The sequence below is a fragment of the Cyprinus carpio genome, chromosome A21 (genome assembly GCF_018340385.1).
Source record: "Cyprinus carpio isolate SPL01 chromosome A21, ASM1834038v1, whole genome shotgun sequence".
Taxonomy (NCBI): domain Eukaryota; kingdom Metazoa; phylum Chordata; class Actinopteri; order Cypriniformes; family Cyprinidae; genus Cyprinus; species Cyprinus carpio.
The window spans coordinates 4,137,118-4,156,901 of record NC_056592.1 but is presented as its reverse complement, the minus strand read 5'-3'; the positions used below and the strand labels follow the sequence as shown (position 1 = coordinate 4,156,901).

The following is a 19,784-nucleotide window of genomic DNA, read 5'->3' as shown; positions in this document are numbered from 1 at the left end:
CAGTGCAACAGTCAGTTATTCTCCTTTGAAAATGTGTGTTCCGGGCCGGAATGTCGGTCTCTGTTTTGGTTTGTGGAACACGTCCACTGCCAGTTTACCCAATTGTATTTTGGCACTCGTGTTGCCAGTTGGCGGAAACCACAGCGTATTTCACTTCATTCATCATCAAGTGCACTCGTTCCTGTTGGTGTCGTCAATCTGGCAACCTGCGTGTGCGTCAAGTCTGAGGAGGAGGGGCCGGAAGAAAAAACACTCTCCAATATTTTGAATTTGGACTGCTATATCTAGTTCAACCACTCGGTGTCAATCGTACATACAGCATGTTTAACTGATGTTAACAAACGGAACCTTATTGTTAATAGTTATTATATATTACCATATACATATATGTTTAACTGATGTTAACAAACGGAACCTTATTGTTAATAGTTACCATGAAGAAATTATTTTTTTGTTTTTTTATTTATTGTGATGCTGTTTTATAGGGTTTTTATATGTGCATTTATTTTTTGAAATGTTTGTTTATGTATTTATACTGTTTATTATGCATTTATGCATGAAATACCTTCAAACGGGTAGAGGGCTTTGCAGGTGCCGATGGTCGGTTGAATTTCTTCATCCGCATCATCAAATTCATCTCCAGACTCCGCTGTTTCGGGTTGGACTTTACTGTCTGGACTTTAGTAGTGGGTTCATATGTATGTTTGTCTTTATGACTGCTATATGGAATGCTCCATACACACACACACATGTACACAATAACTATAGCAACTGTTTGCAAAGTACAGTGACTGTAAATTCAGTGTGTATGTATATGTTAATATTAACAATAATAATATGCTTATTTGATAGATTTGTGTGTGTGTGTGTGTGTGTGTGTGTGTGTGAGTGTGTACCTCTCTCTATCCTGTGCGCAGTTGTTGTTGGTGGGTGGTGTGCTGTTTTGGGTCTCGTATAGAACACTCGTCCTCTTCGGAGGGTCACTCTTTACCGGCATTCTTCCTTCGACCTCCGCTAACCAGCCCTAAAGCGCGCGCACACGCACACACACACACACCACGCGCACACACGCACACACACACACACACACACACACACTCATTTCCACTGAACTGAACAATTCATCCAGGCCTGTGCTGTATTTGGATATTCTAAACGACACACACCTCAAATTTCTGTGCCTCCGCCTGCAGTTTCTCAATGTTTTGGGCGATCTCTGCTAACCGAGGGTCCACGCTGTTGGGATCCCCCATCTGTGGGTTCTTTATGTACACTTCCTTCATTTTAGTCAAAGCATCTCTACAGAGAAAAAGTACACATACATATATTTGCTGAATACATCCAATAAAAACCTGACCTAGTCAAAATTTTCCAAAAGGATTATGTAGAGCATTACTATAGAAATGTCAGAATCGGAATCAGAAAATCTTAAAGGATTCTTGATTTTTACATTATATTACTGAGTCCTGCCGAATATTGTATATCCTTTTTAAAAATCATTTCATACTGTATTGAATAATGTTGTGCTGCTGGAAAGTTAAAGATAGCTAAAGTTATTAAGGGTTTTAAAATACTAAAAGATTCTATTTAAATTTGATTTCCCTTTGCAATCATAGGAATGCTGGGAACCATGTGTTCTCAAAAAAAAAAAAAAGTTGGAATCCTGTAAGAAAATTTGGATTTCTTTACAAATTATGACAGAAATTCCAATAAGATTACTTAAGGATTATATATATATATATATATATATATATATATATATAAACACATATCCCATATACATACATATATATATATATATATATATATATATATATTATATATAAACTATATTGATATTTTTTTTGAATGTGATTTTTTTAAAATTGTGAATTTTAGAGGTTATAAAAGTTATTTTTTTCAAATGTGAATATTAAACATTATACAATTAAGAGGGTAAAAAACAAGAACGAAAAGCAAAAACATGAAAAAGAACTATAACTAAATTATGTTAATAAATAAATATGTATGCAAATAAATGTTGCAAATGTATGAAAATGAATAAAATAAGCAAATAAACATGTAAATAAATACAATAAGTAAGTAAATACATTAAGTAAATACATAAAAAATAAAATAAAACAACAAGAAAGAAAGTAATTGGTGGGTAGGAGTAATGTAAAAATCTGAAAAAGTGTACAATCTGCTATAAAAATCTCAAATAATACTTAGTAAAATAAGTTGGCAAGTTTTTAAAATCTTTATTACTGTATATGTATCCATTGGGATTTTTGACTAGTGTATGGCAGGACATTTCTGTTTGTGTGTGTTTTTGTCCATGTCTGTGTACCTCTGGTCCATCTCTTTCTGTATGTCTTTATTGATGTCGTCGATCTTCGCCTGAAGCTTCTTCCTTCTCTGCTCCGGAGGAAGATGACTGAAGTCCTCAGGATTCGAACCCTGAGAGGAGACAGAGAGGAGGACAGACAACCAGTAAATATCTGCACCTTAAAAACTGACACTGTCCTGTTAGAATCTGCAAATGTATAAACTAATATGCATATGTATAAATGGGGCGGGTCAAACCAGGACACATCCAATCACATCAAGTGACTATTAAAGAATCTTCTGTTCCTGTCATCTGGTTGGCTAGCTGCCTTTGGAAAGGAGCCAATCAGCTTTCAAATCAAGTGTTTATCAAAGGCAAACCAGATGAGCTAATTAACCTATTCAGTCCAATGGCAACAACAACACTGATTAAACAGTTTTCATAAAATAAACCCTTATCTTGCAGGCTCATCTTTGAAATTGGATTCTGGTTGAGCGGAGAGATTTGGTTTGAATCTGTCCTTATGTGCCCTCTTTCTTTCTCACTCTAATATCCTGTTCCAGTCTACATTAATGCATGGATCCTCTGAAAACCCCAGGTACTGTTTTTGAAGTATTTGCCGAAATGATTTCAACCACATGGTGGCGCCGAAGAGCTGTGAATTTGGGGAGGTTAACCCTGCTGCAATGATTTTTAACCCTATGAAGCCTACTGTATCATATTTGAAACACACATTTAAGGCCTCCAAATGATCAACATGATTAAAACTTTGCTAAAAAAAAAAACGTTTACTACATGCTTTCTGTGGTCTGATCGATACTTTTTTTTAGCAAGAGGCCTATTAGTATACATTAGGTCATGGTACATGTCTTTTTGCTGTGAAATCTTAGTAAACATGTGAATAACTTTTATATTGTTAGTAATATTTCAAATAGAACACTTACTGGACTGAAGCAACTTAGGTTTACTTGATTATCCATATATTATTTTTTAGAAAAATCATGTTCAAATGTATTCAAATATGACTTATCAGGCTTTTGAGGAAAGTTTATTTGTTCATATCTCAATCATCATTGTATCTTATTCATTCACAGCATTTCTATAATTTGAGTTTGGACTGAATAGGTGGACGGATGTTTCTTTCTACAGTCCTGCCCACAGGTCAATGCAAACGTCTCACTAAAAGGTCAAAGGTCACAAAGCAAGCACAGCGACCTTACCCCTTCTTCCACATCTCCATACTGTCATGCAACAATAAACAACCAGATTTTTCTAAGCATGCATTGCACTGTCACTCAAAATACAGATAAATAAAACCACAAAATCATTCCAGCCAAATATCGAAAATTAATAATCAAGATCTACACAAGCACAAAATACATGCTAAACTCACTGTTGTACTCACCCTCTTCGAAACAAAAGACAAATTGTTAAAATAAATTGTTAATTATGTAACATCCTGAATTTTTACAAATACAAATAGATCTAAAAAAATAAATAAATCTCAGAAATAAACTCAAAGTAATTATATGAATCAATTACGCATATCTATAAACAGATTTATGTTTAAATATAACCAAACATTACCTACAGTATAATAGTCATCTATAAATCACACTACACCATCAGTGATTCAATAATCACATGTAAAAAGTTTTGGGAGGGGCTAAAATAGCAAGACACTCTGTGATTGGTTAAGATATTTGATCTATTCTAATCACTGATAATTATAAATAACACTTTATATTTTTCACCCTCATGTCATTCAAAACCAATCTGACTTAATTTCTACAGTGAAACATGAAAGAAGATATTTAGCAAAATGTGCATGCTGCTCTTTCCCATAATGAAAGTGAAAAGTAAAGCTAAGCATCTCCTTTTGTGTACCACAGGAAAAAAAAAAAAAAAATCAAGCCAGAGGTTTATGACCTATATATATTAATTCTGCATGTGAACTATCACTTTTACTTAGACTAAAACATCAACAGATTCTCTAAACTACATTCAAAATGAATGCATTTCAGCATATTATGCCACACATCTGGTTAGGGATCAAATTAATCAAACTGTTTGAAATACATAAAGACCGAATCATGGACAGATAAACAAACACAGGGACAAAAAAACGGGTTTCAGATCACCTCAATAAGGTTCCGCACGTGGGCATTGAGTGAGAGCTACACAGAGGGACAGTCACCACAGCAACAAGACAAAACAAAACAGACATCAACAAAAAGATAAATCAGACAACAACATGGTTTTGAACGTAAATAGACTCAAAGGTCAAATTATATAACAAAACAATACCAAAAGTGTTGTTAAAGGGATAGTTCACCCAACAATGAAAATGTGCTTTTAATTAACTCTCCCTCAGGCCATCCAAGAGGTAGGCAACTTTTTTTGTAAATAGATGATTTTCAGCAGAAACCGTGGTCCTTGTTGATTCATAAAATGCAAATCAGCAGCTACCAGCACTTTGAGAGACAAAAAAGCATTTATAGGCCTCAATATTATAACATTACAACATTATTACCTGTAATCCAGAGCATCAGGCAAATGGGGAAATATGATTCTTTTGTTTCAATGAACTGGTTCAAAAAACTCATTCACCAGTTTGTTTACATAATCGCACAATTGTATATATTATTAAAGCACCCAATAATAATGTGAAACGTGGATGTTTTACATGTCTATTGCATATCTAGTGCATAAACTATTTATATAAAACATTTTAAGACTAATGAACAAGCATTTCACCCCTTCATTCAAGTGCTCGGTTCACTCATGTGCATATCACCGGCTCATCGATCTTTGGTCTGAACTGTTCCCTCAATTCAGTGTCTGCTGGAGAAACTGGAGCACTGAAAGAGTTGGCGAAACCAGTGTTACTGGATCATATACGCTGGTATTTTGGCTCTTTTTGATTCAGAATGACTGTCAGGCACGTCTGAAAGTGAGTTTTGATTGAGTAACTTGTAGATCTCTGCTGCTCCAGACATGAACTGTTTCAGACGGTTCAGTTTGATTTGGTGAACCGGTTCATTCAGTTCACTAAAAGAGCCGGTTCAAAAGAATGATTCGTTCATGAACCGGACATCACTCTGGACCGTATGCCTGAGGCTCGGGAATACAGGTAACAATGTTCAGTTTGTTGCACACACCGATTGTTTCACTTCATAAAACCTCAATATAAAGTCTGTAGCCACGGGTATTAATTTTATGCTTTTTTTATTCTAAAAAAAAATGGGCAGCCGCTGACTTGCATTTTATGAATCACCAAGGACCAACCATGGTTTGAGCTAAAAATCTTTCTTAGCAAATTTTCATTTTTGGGTGAACTATCCCTGTAAACAAAAATATCCATAAGGGTTGAACACAAAGGAACAAAGTGATGTTAAAGGAGCATGTGTTACTACAGCGACGGACATGCTACGGTCATGCCGCTACGACATGTTACTGAGGTCATGCTTACCAGCTTTAAAGAGAGCTTCTCACGGACGAAAAGAGAGAGCAATCGAGGGAATGAACCGAGAGAAGAGAGAAAACATCAGAGGGAGCAACATCAGAACGCTGTACACGTTATACACACACATGCAGGTGTGATCATGACTTATGATGTCATTGATGAAGCCCACTACATCACAGTTCACATTTGGCCGGCCGGCAGTATTTTGTGCTCCGTCATGAGACCGATTTCTGCTACTCACCCTCATGTCATTTAAGACATGTTTGCATTTCTTTTTTCTGCTAAGCACAAAAGAAAATATTTTAAAGAATATTGGTGACAAAATGGTTTTGGTTCTTATAGCGTGGACAAAAATACTATTGGAGTCAATGGGAACCAAAACTCTTTCAACATTCTTCAAAGAAATGCATACAGGTTTGGAATGACATGAAAAAATTTTCATTTTGGATGGATTGCACCATAAGTTGATTAATTCAATATTGTAATATTGCAATTTTTAGTAATATTATACCCCAATGATGCAACAATGTTCAACAAACCCGCTTTACCGCTGTAGTTTGATGCATTTGCATACAAGGAGAAAAAATAGGATGCAATTTGATTTTATCCATCAGGAATTGATTGGCATTTCTTTTTGATGCAGTGAACTTCAGCAGGTACCAATGAACCAATTACACACAGTGTTACAAGGTCACATGAGGATGACATCATCAGTCCTAAAGCAATAGTCAGCCAATAAACGGAACACGTCAGGAATGGGTGTACAACAGTGAAGACAGAGGGAAGAGAAAGAGAAACAAAAATGAAGATATTCTCAATAAATGGGCTTGTTTTTGAGGCAGTCATCACACCAGAGAGGATTCTGGGTAATAATACCTGAGAAGGGATCTCAAAACAAAGCAATTAATAGAAAAAAAGTAGTAAAATGTGAAGTAAATAGCTAGTTTTGACCGAACACCTGAGATTACTAAATTATTATTTTAATCATGAGAGATTAATAAGAGATCATTTAAAAAAAAAAAAAAAGCTTGACTTAAAATGAGACACAAATAACCATGCAAATAAAATAAATGTTTAATATATTATTTAAAAAACTAAATATTAAAAATACAAATGAAATATAAAGATAAAGTATAAAAATAAAGTATGATTATGCAAAATACAGCATATAGAATTTTTAAGAAATTAACATGAATTAAAATATGCAAAATGCATGAAAAATAGGAAGTATATTTACTTCCTATTTATATATTTATTTTGTGCACCTTGGAATAAAGCATGATTATCATGCAAAAAATAAAATTTCATAAAAAACTTGAGATAAAAAACATGTATATAAATAATTATGCAAATAAAAAACTAAATATAAAAAATGAAATAATAAAAATTATTCAAAATATAAAAATAGTTTATTTATTTATTTACTTATTAATTGATTTATATTGACTGCACTTTGAAATAAGGCATGCTGATTATGAAAAAAAATATATTATTTATTATTCTAATTTTAATGAAGCTGTGAGAGCAACAACCCTCTGTTTCTGTGAAGACATACACTATTGTCTGGACTTCTTCATATTTTAGGGTGCTCAAACTATGGAGCAATTTTTTTTTTTTGTGGTTTGGACAAATATGTAAACGCACTGACAGGACGTACAATTCAATGTTCTCGAACTCATGAATGTACCAACAGAATGTAGCATTCAATGCATTTATAACGGACATAGATAGCGAACACTGAGGGGATTGTTTGTGTGAACGTGATGTACATAGAGATTAACATCCAATATATCAAAAGCAGCAAAATGACACCAAAAGGGGTGAATTCTGAACGTATCTTTGTGTTTGATAAAGTGTTTGAGAATTAACCCCTCCCACACAAGCTGATTTGCTGCCAGAGCACAGGGGGTGGAGCCAGGCTGCTGGGGTTGCACATGGGAGGTGGGGCAAAAGCCAGAAGAGCCAATGAGGGAGTCAGTTAATGATGATGCAACTTTTCTCAATTACAAATGGATTTTAATACTGAATATCAGACATTAACCTCATTCAAGGAATGAATTTAAAGTGATACAAATGAATGAAGAAATTCAAATTTTTGAATATCACATTAATAAAAAAAAATGAGGTTGAGTTTGTTGTATGTTTTTTGTATTTTTCTGCGTTTTTTAGAGATCATTAAAGAACTCTGTTTTCTCTGTTTTAATAATAATAATAATAATAGATAATATAATAATAAAAATATAATCTCCAATACTATTAATCCTAATTATCAATTAATTGAAAATTCATTAATAGTAAATTATTTTATTATTTTTAATTATTTTTCATGTCGAAAATGTTTTTGGATAAATTTGTATTATCTAAGTATGCCTAAGTAAACCCACACACACTCTTGCCTCCTCTCACACACTTACGACATATTGCCTGGCCTCGAAAGCATACGTAGGCCGACCGAGAGTCCTCTTCATGATTTCTTTATTATAATAGAGAGATTGGGCAGACTGCAGCAAAGAATAAACCCTAATTAAACACACACTCACACACAACTATACAAACACACACTCATGCACCCCATCACTCGACACACTTTTATACATAAATATACTCTCAAAACATTTTTACACTAGGATAAACACACATACACACTTTCTGCATCAATAAACCTGCAAACACACACACCTAACTGACTATATTCAGGCACCAAAACACACTCACAGACACACTGACATTAATCTTTAAGATGTTCTCTGATTATTATAGCCTTACATAATAAATAAGTGACATGTCATAGTGTATAAATTACAGTCTTTTAGCGCAGCCATCAAAAATAACATACAAATGAATACAAATCTAACTTCTCCAATAAAAATGCTTTAAAACACACTACCATTGAAACGTATGGGGTCAGTAGTCTCTAATTCTCACCAAGGCTGCATTTGCATGATTAAAAATACAGTAAAAACAGTAATATTTAGAAATATTATTACAATTTAAAATAAGTGTTTTCTATGTTAATACATTTTAAAACATAATTTATTCCTGTGATCAAAGCTGAATTTTCAGCATCATTACTCCACTCTTCAGTGTCACATGATACTTCAGAAATCATTCTAATATGTTGATTTAATGTTTAAGAAACATTTATTATTATTATCAATGTTGAAAACAGTTGCTTAATATTTTTGTGGAAACCATAATTCTCTGATGAATACAAAGTTCAAAAGAACAGCATTTATCCAAAATAGAAAACTTTTGTAACATTACAAAGATATCACTTTTAATCAATTTAATGCATCCTTGCTGAATATAAGCCTTCATTTTATACCGACCTCAAATTTTTGAAGAGTAGTGTAGATCAAATCATGTAAACCATAAACACATATATCATAAACAAGCCAGGACCACAAATGGAGAGAATGAAAGCGTCAAAGACCTTCATATATTCAAGTTTGTTCCTCTATTTTTAAACATTTGTGTCTATAACATCCTTTCTTTCTTCAGCGGTGTCCTGAATCATGCCGCTAGCATTACTGTTAAAGATGTGGACAATACGCTTCAGCATGATGAACCTACCCGTGCACTTCCTGACAGATGAACGGCCAAAAACAGGAAATGATAAATCAGTTTTTTTTTGTTTACTGACCATCTATCCTTGTGAAGCTGAGAGGAATATCGTTGCAGTTTGGAAAGATAAAAAATATCTGAGCTTTGCACAGGGACATGGGAAAGCGGGATTTGCTCCGTTATCTGGTATGTTTTGCGTCTGTTATCTAACAAAGTCATTCAGAAGTCTGAATCTCTCCTCACACACGCGGAAACATGTGGACGGCCTTCCTGAGGGGAAGGTGAATCAGGGCTGACTTTATCAGAAAGTCACATGTCAGCATGTGTGTAAATAGAAGACATTGTTTCTGAGTGTTTGTTTGCGTGTAATCGCATTTCTCAGGATAAACCTTTATGTTTGAGCACCCGTTTTTATTTTATCTGTCACCGCAGGGTGCCTTCGACTGGCGCCCCTGTGTGTTGAGTGCATAATTGTGTTTGCACTTATCTGAAAACATGAGACAGTGAAATCATGTTAAAACGCAAACAACGAAACATAAGAAAGAGAGAGCGAGAGAGACAGACTGACAGAGAGAGAGAAAGAGAGACAGAGTGGATTTCATCAGCTGCGTGAGGTGGAGGAAAAAGGAGCCGAAAGATATAAACAGTTTCACTGCTGCTTCCAGAATCATGACATCATCGCCTGCGGATTCTGAGTCATACTATGACATCATCGCTTCAGAAGCTAATGCTGCCTTCAAGTCCTTTTAAGTCAATATTTAGTGTGGTCACATTTTGGTATGAAAAACATTTCAGTTTCATATTTCATTCACACATTTTCAATTTGATATTTAGTTCTTTTTTTTTACTAGTGCAACAAAATAAAGGGCAAGGAATAATAATATAATATAATGTTTAAGTGTTTAAATTTCAATTTCATATTTCATTCACACATTTTTTTTTTGTTTTTGTTTTTTTTGGTAAGTAGTTTGTTTTTTTATATGATTGTTTTGTTGGTGGTGATATCAATTATTTATTTATTTATTTTTTATTAAAACTACATTGAAATGAAATAACATATAAATATTAGATGGAAAAGATAAACTTAAAAATTGTAAACAAAAATACTGCCTTAGCAAATAACTGAAATAAGTACTAAAATTACTAAACCTAAAACTGAAATAAAATAAATTAAAGCCAAATAAAAATATGTAAAATATATATATAAATAACTGAAATAAGTACTAATATTATTAAAAGTCAAGGTCAAAATTATATATATTATATAATTTAAAATTAAAATAAAATAATAAAAAAGTAAAAATTTAAATTTAAGTGTAACTATAAAATCTAATTTAAAATATACAATTAAAAAGCCTAAAACTGAAATAAATTAAAGCTAAATAGAAATAGAAAACTAACAAAAATAAAAAAGCACATAAAATAACTAAGACAAAAAAAATTAAATATATAAAAATAAAAAAGTAAAAATTGAAAATATAAATATAAAATTTAATTCAAAATAGTAATACTAATAATACTAAAATAACACTGATTGTGGTAGAGATTCTTGGTAATAAAAAAAATACCATACCATAACGTATTTATATGTGTACAACCAAAATGTATAAACCAAATGTATTCACAATCTATTTTTAAGGTTCTTAAGAAAAAAACTCAAAAAATAATTTACCTGATTAGAATATTTTATCATAGAGATACTAAAAAGTAGAAGGTAGAAGACGAGCACAATATTTATATTGTTGTATTATTATATTAAATAAATGTAAAATAAAACATTAAAATTGACAATACAACCATTGTATTCTATCTATATATTGTATTCTATCTATATATTATTATTCTGAAATCATCTTCAGGCACAGAAAAATTCCCCTGACTGAAGAATCACCGAAATATGATATGAATCAGTCATGACTTAAAGGTAGCATTAGTCACATTATGACATTAATTGTTTTATATTTAGATTATGATGCAAAAACACCTTAAAATGATCATTCGACTCCTTTTTTCTTAATGGAAGCGTACACTGACATGAGATTACAGGTGATGACAGGCACAGAGTGGCACACGTGCACCCACACACTTACTTTAACAAGCGTACGTGGAAGACGTGGAACGTCAGCATGCACGGATACTTACCCCTCGCCGGAGGCTCCTGAGGCAGTGCATTTTGGGCTTGGAGGTCATGAGGTCGTTGAATCGGTGGGACAAGGGCTCCTTGGACTGTTTGGGGGTCTGGGGAGTGGGGCAGGGGTCAGGGGTCACAGCAGAAGGTGAGGGCGGGTCAGGGGGGGACTGGCAAGGTATGGGGGACGTTAACAGGGACATAAGCTAGCAGTAAGACACGAGCCACAGAGCAGCGACCAGTGAGTGAGAGAGGTTTACAGAGAGAGGGTGCGGACCAAATCGATCCAGAAAGAGGTAAACAAAAAAGGAGGGGGAACACAAAACAAGAGAAATAAGGACCCAAAAATGAAACCAATTAATCAATTAATCAATTAATAGAACAAAGGAGAACAAAAACTAAAATGGAACGTAAAAGAAACGGCAACTGAAAGAAACACGCTGCAGCTGTGGTGTTATTAACCCTGTGAGCGAGAGAGTTAGTGCGTTAAACTCTGTTCTGAATATCAGGGGTCACATGCAGGGGTCAAATCACTGCAGAACCATTTCAAGGGACGGATCACCCAAAAATAAACATCACGTCAATGACTGTCGTTCTTCCGAGGAACTCAAAAGGGGATGTTTATGCTGCTTTTTCAATGTAATTAAAGCGGATGGGGACCCTTTCATTGCATGGCAAAAGAGCAGCATACGTATTCCTTTTCTCTTTTTGTGTTCCATGGAAGAAAGTGAGTCAGTGAGTGTGAATAAATGATGACAGCGTTTTCATTTCTGGCTGAACTGTCCCTTTAACAAACGTTGCATGCACAGCACACACACACACACACACACACACACACACTCCTCTAATGCACAAAGACTGATTTCAGGTCAACCATTCGCTCTTGTTCTCTCTCTCTTTCACTTTCTTATTAGGGAGCTCCCAAAGGCGTAATGGAGAAATTAATGAACGTGCGTTCAGGGAGAGCTCACATTAACGGTTCAGTTCCCAACAGACTAGACAACCTGCTAAAACATCACAGACAAAATCTGCCCTTTATGCATTAGGAAAAACCGAGATAAGTCTAAATCTACACAAGTGTGCCGAATACCACAGGAAATCAAAATTATGTGTGCAATAATGCACTTACAATGGAAGTCTATGGAACAGCTGCATAACCAGACTTTACAGCCCAATTAACATATTTTGTAAAAAAAATAAAAAAATAATAATAATAATAATAATTGCTTCAGTATAAATATGAGCTGCACATTTTTGTTTTTAACCCTCCCAGAATGTCTTGCCCTATTTCAGTATTATTTCTATACTTGTACAGCATTAATCAATATTTTGAATTAGCTTTTATTTTTATATTTTCATTTTTGTTACATTTGTAAAAAAAATTTTGTGCTATTGTCATTTTAACTGGTAATTAAAATAGCTAAATCTATAAAAAAAGTATTAGTTAAATAATTTATAATAATAATAAGAAAATTTATAATAAATAAATAATAAATAATTAACAAGCATAAATTCGTGACTTTTTTTGCGGATTACTATTTACGCTTTATTTATTTTTTTGTTATAATGTTTTAGTTTTAGTAATTTAAGTATGTCAACCTTTTTTATTTCAGTTAGCAGCCAAGGCAATTTTTTATATATCTTTATATATATTTATATTTAGTTTTATTTCAGCTTTTTTACTTTACAAAAATGATTTTTAATATTTCAGATCTACTTAATTCTATTGACTTCCCCTGTAAGAGCATTGCTGTGAACAGCACTTCTTCTTGTTTTTACAAAGTTGAGCTGATTTCCTGTGATAATCGACAGCATGTCAGACATGCTGCCTACAGAGCTTAACTCGTATTGAACCCGGAGGATTCCTATAATCTTCACCATCACACATAAACACAAGAACGATTTCAACTTCTAACCCTGTAGAACATTCTCAGGCTTAAACACCATTAATCAGATACAGTTGTGCATGAGATGTGTGAGCGTTTAGATGACTGTATTATTGTATAGGGTTTCTAAGTAAAGTCTCGTGATAATGTTTTATGTTATTTCTGACAGACACGTTACACACACAGGATAGACGTGAACTGACAAAAACACAGGCTATGATTGGAACAGCGTACTACATACTTCTATTACTTTTTTTAGGCAATATGTATATGCCAAAAATGCAAATGGTCTACTTCTGTACATTTGCCAAAATGTGTATTATACAGAACAAAGCACACCATATGGAATATGATATCCCATAATGCAATCCGCTAAAATCACATTTTCAGAATATCAGTCACAATATTACACAGACAAATTTTGCAACATATTTACACAAAACTGGACTACAAATGCAAAATAACTATATTTATTTCTGATATGACAACTGGACGCCGAATTAAATATGAAGTGATGAGATCATGTGACCACAATGTATGCATCATAAAGTTCTGCATAAATTAAAATAAATATATAAATATATTATGTATTTTATTATGTATTTAAGCCTTTTTTGCTCATCAAGTCTTCATTTATCTGATCAAAAATACAGATAAATCAGTAATATTGTGAAATATTATTACAATTTAAAATAACTGTTTTCTATTTGAATATATTATAAAATGTAATTTATTTCTGTGATGCAAAGCTGAATTTTCAGCATCATTACTCCAGTCTTCAGTGTCACATGATCCTGCAGAAATCATTCTAATATACTGATTTGCTGCTCAAAACATTTCTTATTATTAGTAATGTTGAAAACAATTTTGTATTATAAATATCTTTACACTCACTTAATCAGTTTAATGCGTCCTTACTGAATAAAAGAATTAAGAAAACTAATCTTACTGACCTTAAACTTTTGAACTATATATACTAAATAATTGTAAACAGTATATTCTGCACAGTATGGACAACTAGTTTTCCATTCCGCCCATAGCCACACAAACACACCTCATTAAATATGCATGACAGTGTTAATGCTCACATCCTGGTGCTGCGAGGTTAGGCGGGGTTTGGACTGAGCATGCTCAGTAAGAGCGGAGCCTTTGATACAAATGTCAAAGGTCACAAGAAGACAGAGGAAGACGAGGAAAAGGAAGAAGAACGTGGTTACCATGGGAACAGCAACGATGAGTGGCTGGAGAAGGAAGTTACTCTCGGTTTGAAAGGACAACACAGGAATAAAGGGTTTAGGGTTACGTTTCTCTGCAATGTCAAAGGTCAAAGGTGAGGCCTCTCGGGCCGGTGCATTAGTATGTTATCGGTGGAGCGTCAGGATGAACGTGAAACATTTGTATTTTCGTGCAGGTGAACAAAGGGAAGGGAAAGGAGAACGATGGTGGGAGCATCTACAAGTACTACAATAAAACTACACAAATACAATCAACCTACAACTGAAATTAAACAAGCATAAACTAAAACAAAAATCACAAACGCATCAAACAATCACTCTAATGAGCTTTCAGATCAGTCTGTGCTGTTCATTACTTGAGTTTTGGTTTTGGGCCAAATCGAAGTGTGTGTGTGTTACCTTGTTCTTCTTAATGAAAGGCCAGAGAGTTTTGCTCTTGCCCTTGCTGGAACGGTCCGCTTTGTTGTCCGAGCGTGAGTTAGACAGGCTGGTCTCAGACACCGTCCTCTTCATCGCCTGACCGTAGTCTTCAAACTCCACATCGCCAGGAGGCTCGAACCCAGACTTATACGACTCTATGACCTGAGAGGAGTCCTGCAGGGGAAGACAGCACAGACAGTCTTACTGTGGGAGTTTAGTGTTACATACTATTATAGTTTTAATTCATATTTTCAATAAAATTTGATTTTTATATTTTTTTGTTTTTAAGACAATTTTAGTTAAAGTTTTGCAATTTTAGTGTGTTGTTTTTTTATTTTTGTATTATTTATTATTATTTATTTTTTTACTTTTTTTTTTTTTACTTTTTAGTACTTCAAACTTTTTAGCACTTCAAATTTATCTTGACAACTAGTTAATATATATATTTATATATAAATATTTCATGTTATTTCAAGTAACAAAAATAATTTTAGTTTAAAATAAAATTAAAAATTAAAAAGACAAAAAATATGCATTAAAAACCTCTCACCTACATCAGAGAAGATTTTTTAGATGCTATATTTAATTTGTCTCAAATTATAATAAGGCTGTAAAGGGCAAATAAATTACAAAGCCTTCAATGTGTAATATTGTGTCACTATGACTTCTATCCTTATTTCAATATTAGCTATATTACTGAAAATATGCATTTCCACAAATTTCTAGTACATAATTCTGAAACAACGTGTTTAAAAAATTAAACGTGAGCTAAGTTTGGGGTCTGTAAGATCTTAGGTTTTAGGTTTTTTTGTTTTTTTAATTAATACTAAATTTTTTATTTACCAAGAACACATTAAATTGATCAAAAAATAAATTTTTAATGTTACAAAAGATTTCTATTTCAAATAAATGCTGTTCTTTAGAACTTTCTATTCATTAAAGAATCCTGACGAAAAGTTTCCACAAAAATACAAAGCAGCGCAACTGTTTTCAACATTGATGATAATAAGAAATGTTTCTTGAGCAGCAAATCAGCATATTAGAATGATTTCTGAAGAATCATGTGACACTGAAGACTGGAGTAATGATGCTGAAAATTCAGCTTTGCATCATAGGAATAAATGACATTTTAAATTATATTCAAATAGAAATCAGCTACTTTAAATCGTAATAATATTCACAATTTTACAGTTTTATTAATGATGCTGAAAATTCAGCTTTTTTTCATTTTTATTGTATTTCTATTAAAATAAATGAAGCCTTGATGAGCACAAGACAGTAAATGTTTTTATGTAGCTGGAGACATTTGTAAGTGAGTTTACGATATTCTAATCTGTTCTACCAACGGCCAGAGACTGATCCTAGATCAATGATGGAGTCAGTATGAGGTCAAATGTGTCAGGAGATGTGTCTTGTTCAACTCAGATTGCATTTCTATGAGACAATGAGAGGTATCTTGAACAGAAAAAAGGATGATAGTGGTTTTGTTAATATTATTGTTTTGTTTGGTGTAGTCGGCTTGTTTTGTTATTTCATGGAGTTTTTTAATGATGGTGGGAATATTTTGTTGGTCGTCCTCGGACGTCTTCAGCGACTCGCCCATTCGCTCTATCCTCTTCTCCTCCATCACCTGGATCTTCTGCTCACAACACACACATACAGAGTTAGTGTATGTATTTTTGAGTAGAGATCTGTGAGATCAGGAATTGTTCCATGCAAATTGTGTTTTGGGGTGTGTTTATGCTGTTACTTCATTTGCATTATTCACAATAGTGAATTCAGAAATAATGCAGCTGGTGCATGCAAATAAACAACGATATTAGTAGCTAATTCATTCACAGTGGATGTTTCTGTGTGTGTGTGTGTGTGTGCACCTGAAAGATATTAGGGATGATGGTGTAATAATGTTCATTCTGTTCCTGGTTGAACTTCTGCAGGTATGAGGAATATTCATTCTTGCTGTCAGAAGCCATCTGGTGTCTCATCTGAGCCTGCTGCCGTGCCTAAAAGAGAGAGAATGAAATATTACTGATTATGCAATATTGTTAAAAATAATTTGATTAATTATACCCCTAAAAGCCACACAGACTTAAACCTACATGCTTAAAAAAGAGCCTACACACGACTTCACAAATTTTGCATCTTCCTATATCTTTGCGAGAACATTAACACTCAAATTTTTACAATCGCATGGTTATCTAATGTCATAAGCAATTCCAAACTTGTCTGATGTTTAATAAACAGTTGTATGCAATGAATTTTTTAACCAATGAGATTTCATTGTGGGCGGGGCTACCTGGTGTGATGATGCAGAAATCAATAATAAGACACAAACTCTCATTTAAATGGAAGAGAGGCTGTTATCACTGTGACTAGAGAATATAGTGCACTGAAAATAACACACTTTTGTTTTCAGACTCAATGACTTCCCCTAAATTCAGTCACAAACCTCAAAATCCACTCGCACTGACTCTACACTATTATACTATTATTAAATTATTATCTATACTATTATACTATTACTATCATACTCTATGCTATTATACTATTATCTATATTCTATACTGACTCGGTATAGAAACACTTTTAGCCTAATTCTTACTGATGTGTTTATATCTAATACACACTTGTGTGTGAAACGGCAGATATGACAGACATGTGAAAAGCTAAAATAAAATCTACAAGACATAAACATCCTACACAATGCTCAAGAGCTCTTGTGGTTTGAAGAAATATTCAGATGCATGCTGCTGAAGTAAACGCAATTCTAAAGTATACTAACGCATTTTAATGCACGTCAGTTAAGTGAGAGAACGATACAGAGAAAGCAGCGTCATGCCAACCACATCCTGATCCGATTCTAGGAAATCACACTGGTTAACCTGAGGTTCAGTGTTGCCATGGAAACACTCAAACTTCACCAGCAGCAGACATGTGCATGAGCCGACAGGAAGTTCAGAAAAAATATACCCCAAAATTACATTTGCACTCACTGCCTGTGCATTTAAATTTTTTCTTAAATATAAGAATATTTAAATGTAGGAATATTGCATTCAAATACATATTATTTATATTCAAATATATATACACAGTGGTGTGAAAAAGTGTTGGCCCCCTTCCTGTTTTCTTATTTTTGAGCATGTTTGTCACACCTTAATGTTTCAGATCATCAAACTAATTTATATATTAGTCAAAGACAACACAAGTAAACACAACATGCTGTTTTTAAACGAAGGTTTTTATTATTAAGGGAAAACAAAATCCAAAACTACACGGCCCTGTGTGAAGAAGTGTTTGGCCCCCTGTTAAAACTGTGGTTTATTACACCTGAGTTCAATTTCTCTAGCCACACACAGATCTGATTACTGCCACACCTGTTCACAATCAACAAATCTCTTTAATAGGACCTGCCTGACAAAGTGAAGTAGACCAAAAGATCCTCAAAAGCTAGACATCATGCCGAGATCCAAAGAAATTCAGAAACAAATGAGAAATTAATTGAGATCTATCCGTCTGGAAAAGGTTATAAAGCCATTTCTAAAGCTTTGGGACTCCAGCGAACCACAGCGAGAACCATTATTCACAAATGGCAAAAACATGGAACAGTGGAGAATCTTCCCAGGAGTGGCCGGCCGACCAAAATTACCCCAAGAGCACATCGACGACTCACCCAAGAGGTCACAAAAGACCCCCACAACAACATCCAAAGAACTGCAGGCCTCACTTTGCCTCAGTTAAGGTCAGTGTTCATGACTCCACCATAAGAAAGAGACTGGGCAAAAATGGTCTGCATGGCAGAGTTCCAAGACCAAAACCGCTGCTGAGCAAGAAGAACATAAAGGCTTGTCTCGGTTTTGTCAGAAAACATCTTGATGATCCCCAAGAGTTTTGAGAAAATACTCTGTGGACTGACGAGACAAAAGTTGAACTTTTTGGAAGGTGTGTGTCCATTACGTCTGGTGTAAAAGTAACACCGCATTTCAGAAAAAGAACATCATACCAGCAGTAAAATATGGTGGTGGTAGTGTGATGGTCTGGGGCTGTTTTGCTGCTTCAGGACCTGGAAGACTTGCTGTGATAAATGGAACCATGAATTCTGCTGTTTACCAAAAAATCCTGAAGGAGAATGTCCGGCCATCTGTTTGTGACCTCAAGCCGAAGCGAACTTGGGTTCTACAGCAGGCCATTGGTCCAAAACACACCAGCAAGTCCACCTCTGAATGGCTGAAGAAAAACCAAATGAAGACTTTGGAGTGGCCTAGTCAAAGTCCTGAGCTGAATCCTACTGAGATGCTGTAACAGACTTCATTGCAAGTTATCGCAAACGCTTCATTGCAGTTGTTGCTCCTACGGGAGGCCCAACCAGTTATTAGGTTTAGGGGGCAAACACTTCTTCACACAGGGCCATGTAGTTTTGGATTTTGTTTTCCCTTAATAATAAAAACCTTCATTTAAAAACTGCATGTTGTGTTAACTTGTGTTATCTTTTACTAATATTTAAATTTGTTTAATGATCTGAAACATTAAAGTGTGACAAACATGCAAAAAAAATAAGAAATCAGGAAGGGGGCCAACACTTTTTCACAATGTATAAAATATGACATGATATAAAAACATAATATATTTGTTTTTAGTTTTTATATATATTTTTATTTCATACAAATGAAAAATATATATATAATATACAAAATATAAATAAATACGATAATGTATAGTTTTTATATGATTTTTATTTTTATATTAAAATATAATTTTTATATTATATATTTTAATTATT

General features: G+C 33.8%; 1 protein-coding gene across 1 annotated transcript in view; it reads right to left on the bottom strand.

Annotated features, from left to right (window-relative positions):
* Positions 1–19,784, bottom strand: part of LOC109108364 (formin-binding protein 1-like) — a 67,378-nt gene that overhangs the window by 3,873 nt on the left and 43,721 nt on the right. Inside the window, exons 7-17 of the mRNA XM_042778637.1 lie at positions 16,882–17,010; positions 16,512–16,646; positions 14,987–15,190; positions 11,481–11,672; positions 8,189–8,275; positions 5,781–5,795; positions 4,450–4,485; positions 2,330–2,439; positions 1,167–1,299; positions 897–1,024; positions 566–678 (exon numbers count right to left, since the gene is read on the bottom strand). Of these exons, the coding sequence (XP_042634571.1) occupies positions 566–678; positions 897–1,024; positions 1,167–1,299; positions 2,330–2,439; positions 4,450–4,485; positions 5,781–5,795; positions 8,189–8,275; positions 11,481–11,672; positions 14,987–15,190; positions 16,512–16,646; positions 16,882–17,010 (1,282 nt within the window). The remainder of the gene's footprint in view (positions 1–565; positions 679–896; positions 1,025–1,166; positions 1,300–2,329; positions 2,440–4,449; positions 4,486–5,780; positions 5,796–8,188; positions 8,276–11,480; positions 11,673–14,986; positions 15,191–16,511; positions 16,647–16,881; positions 17,011–19,784) is intronic.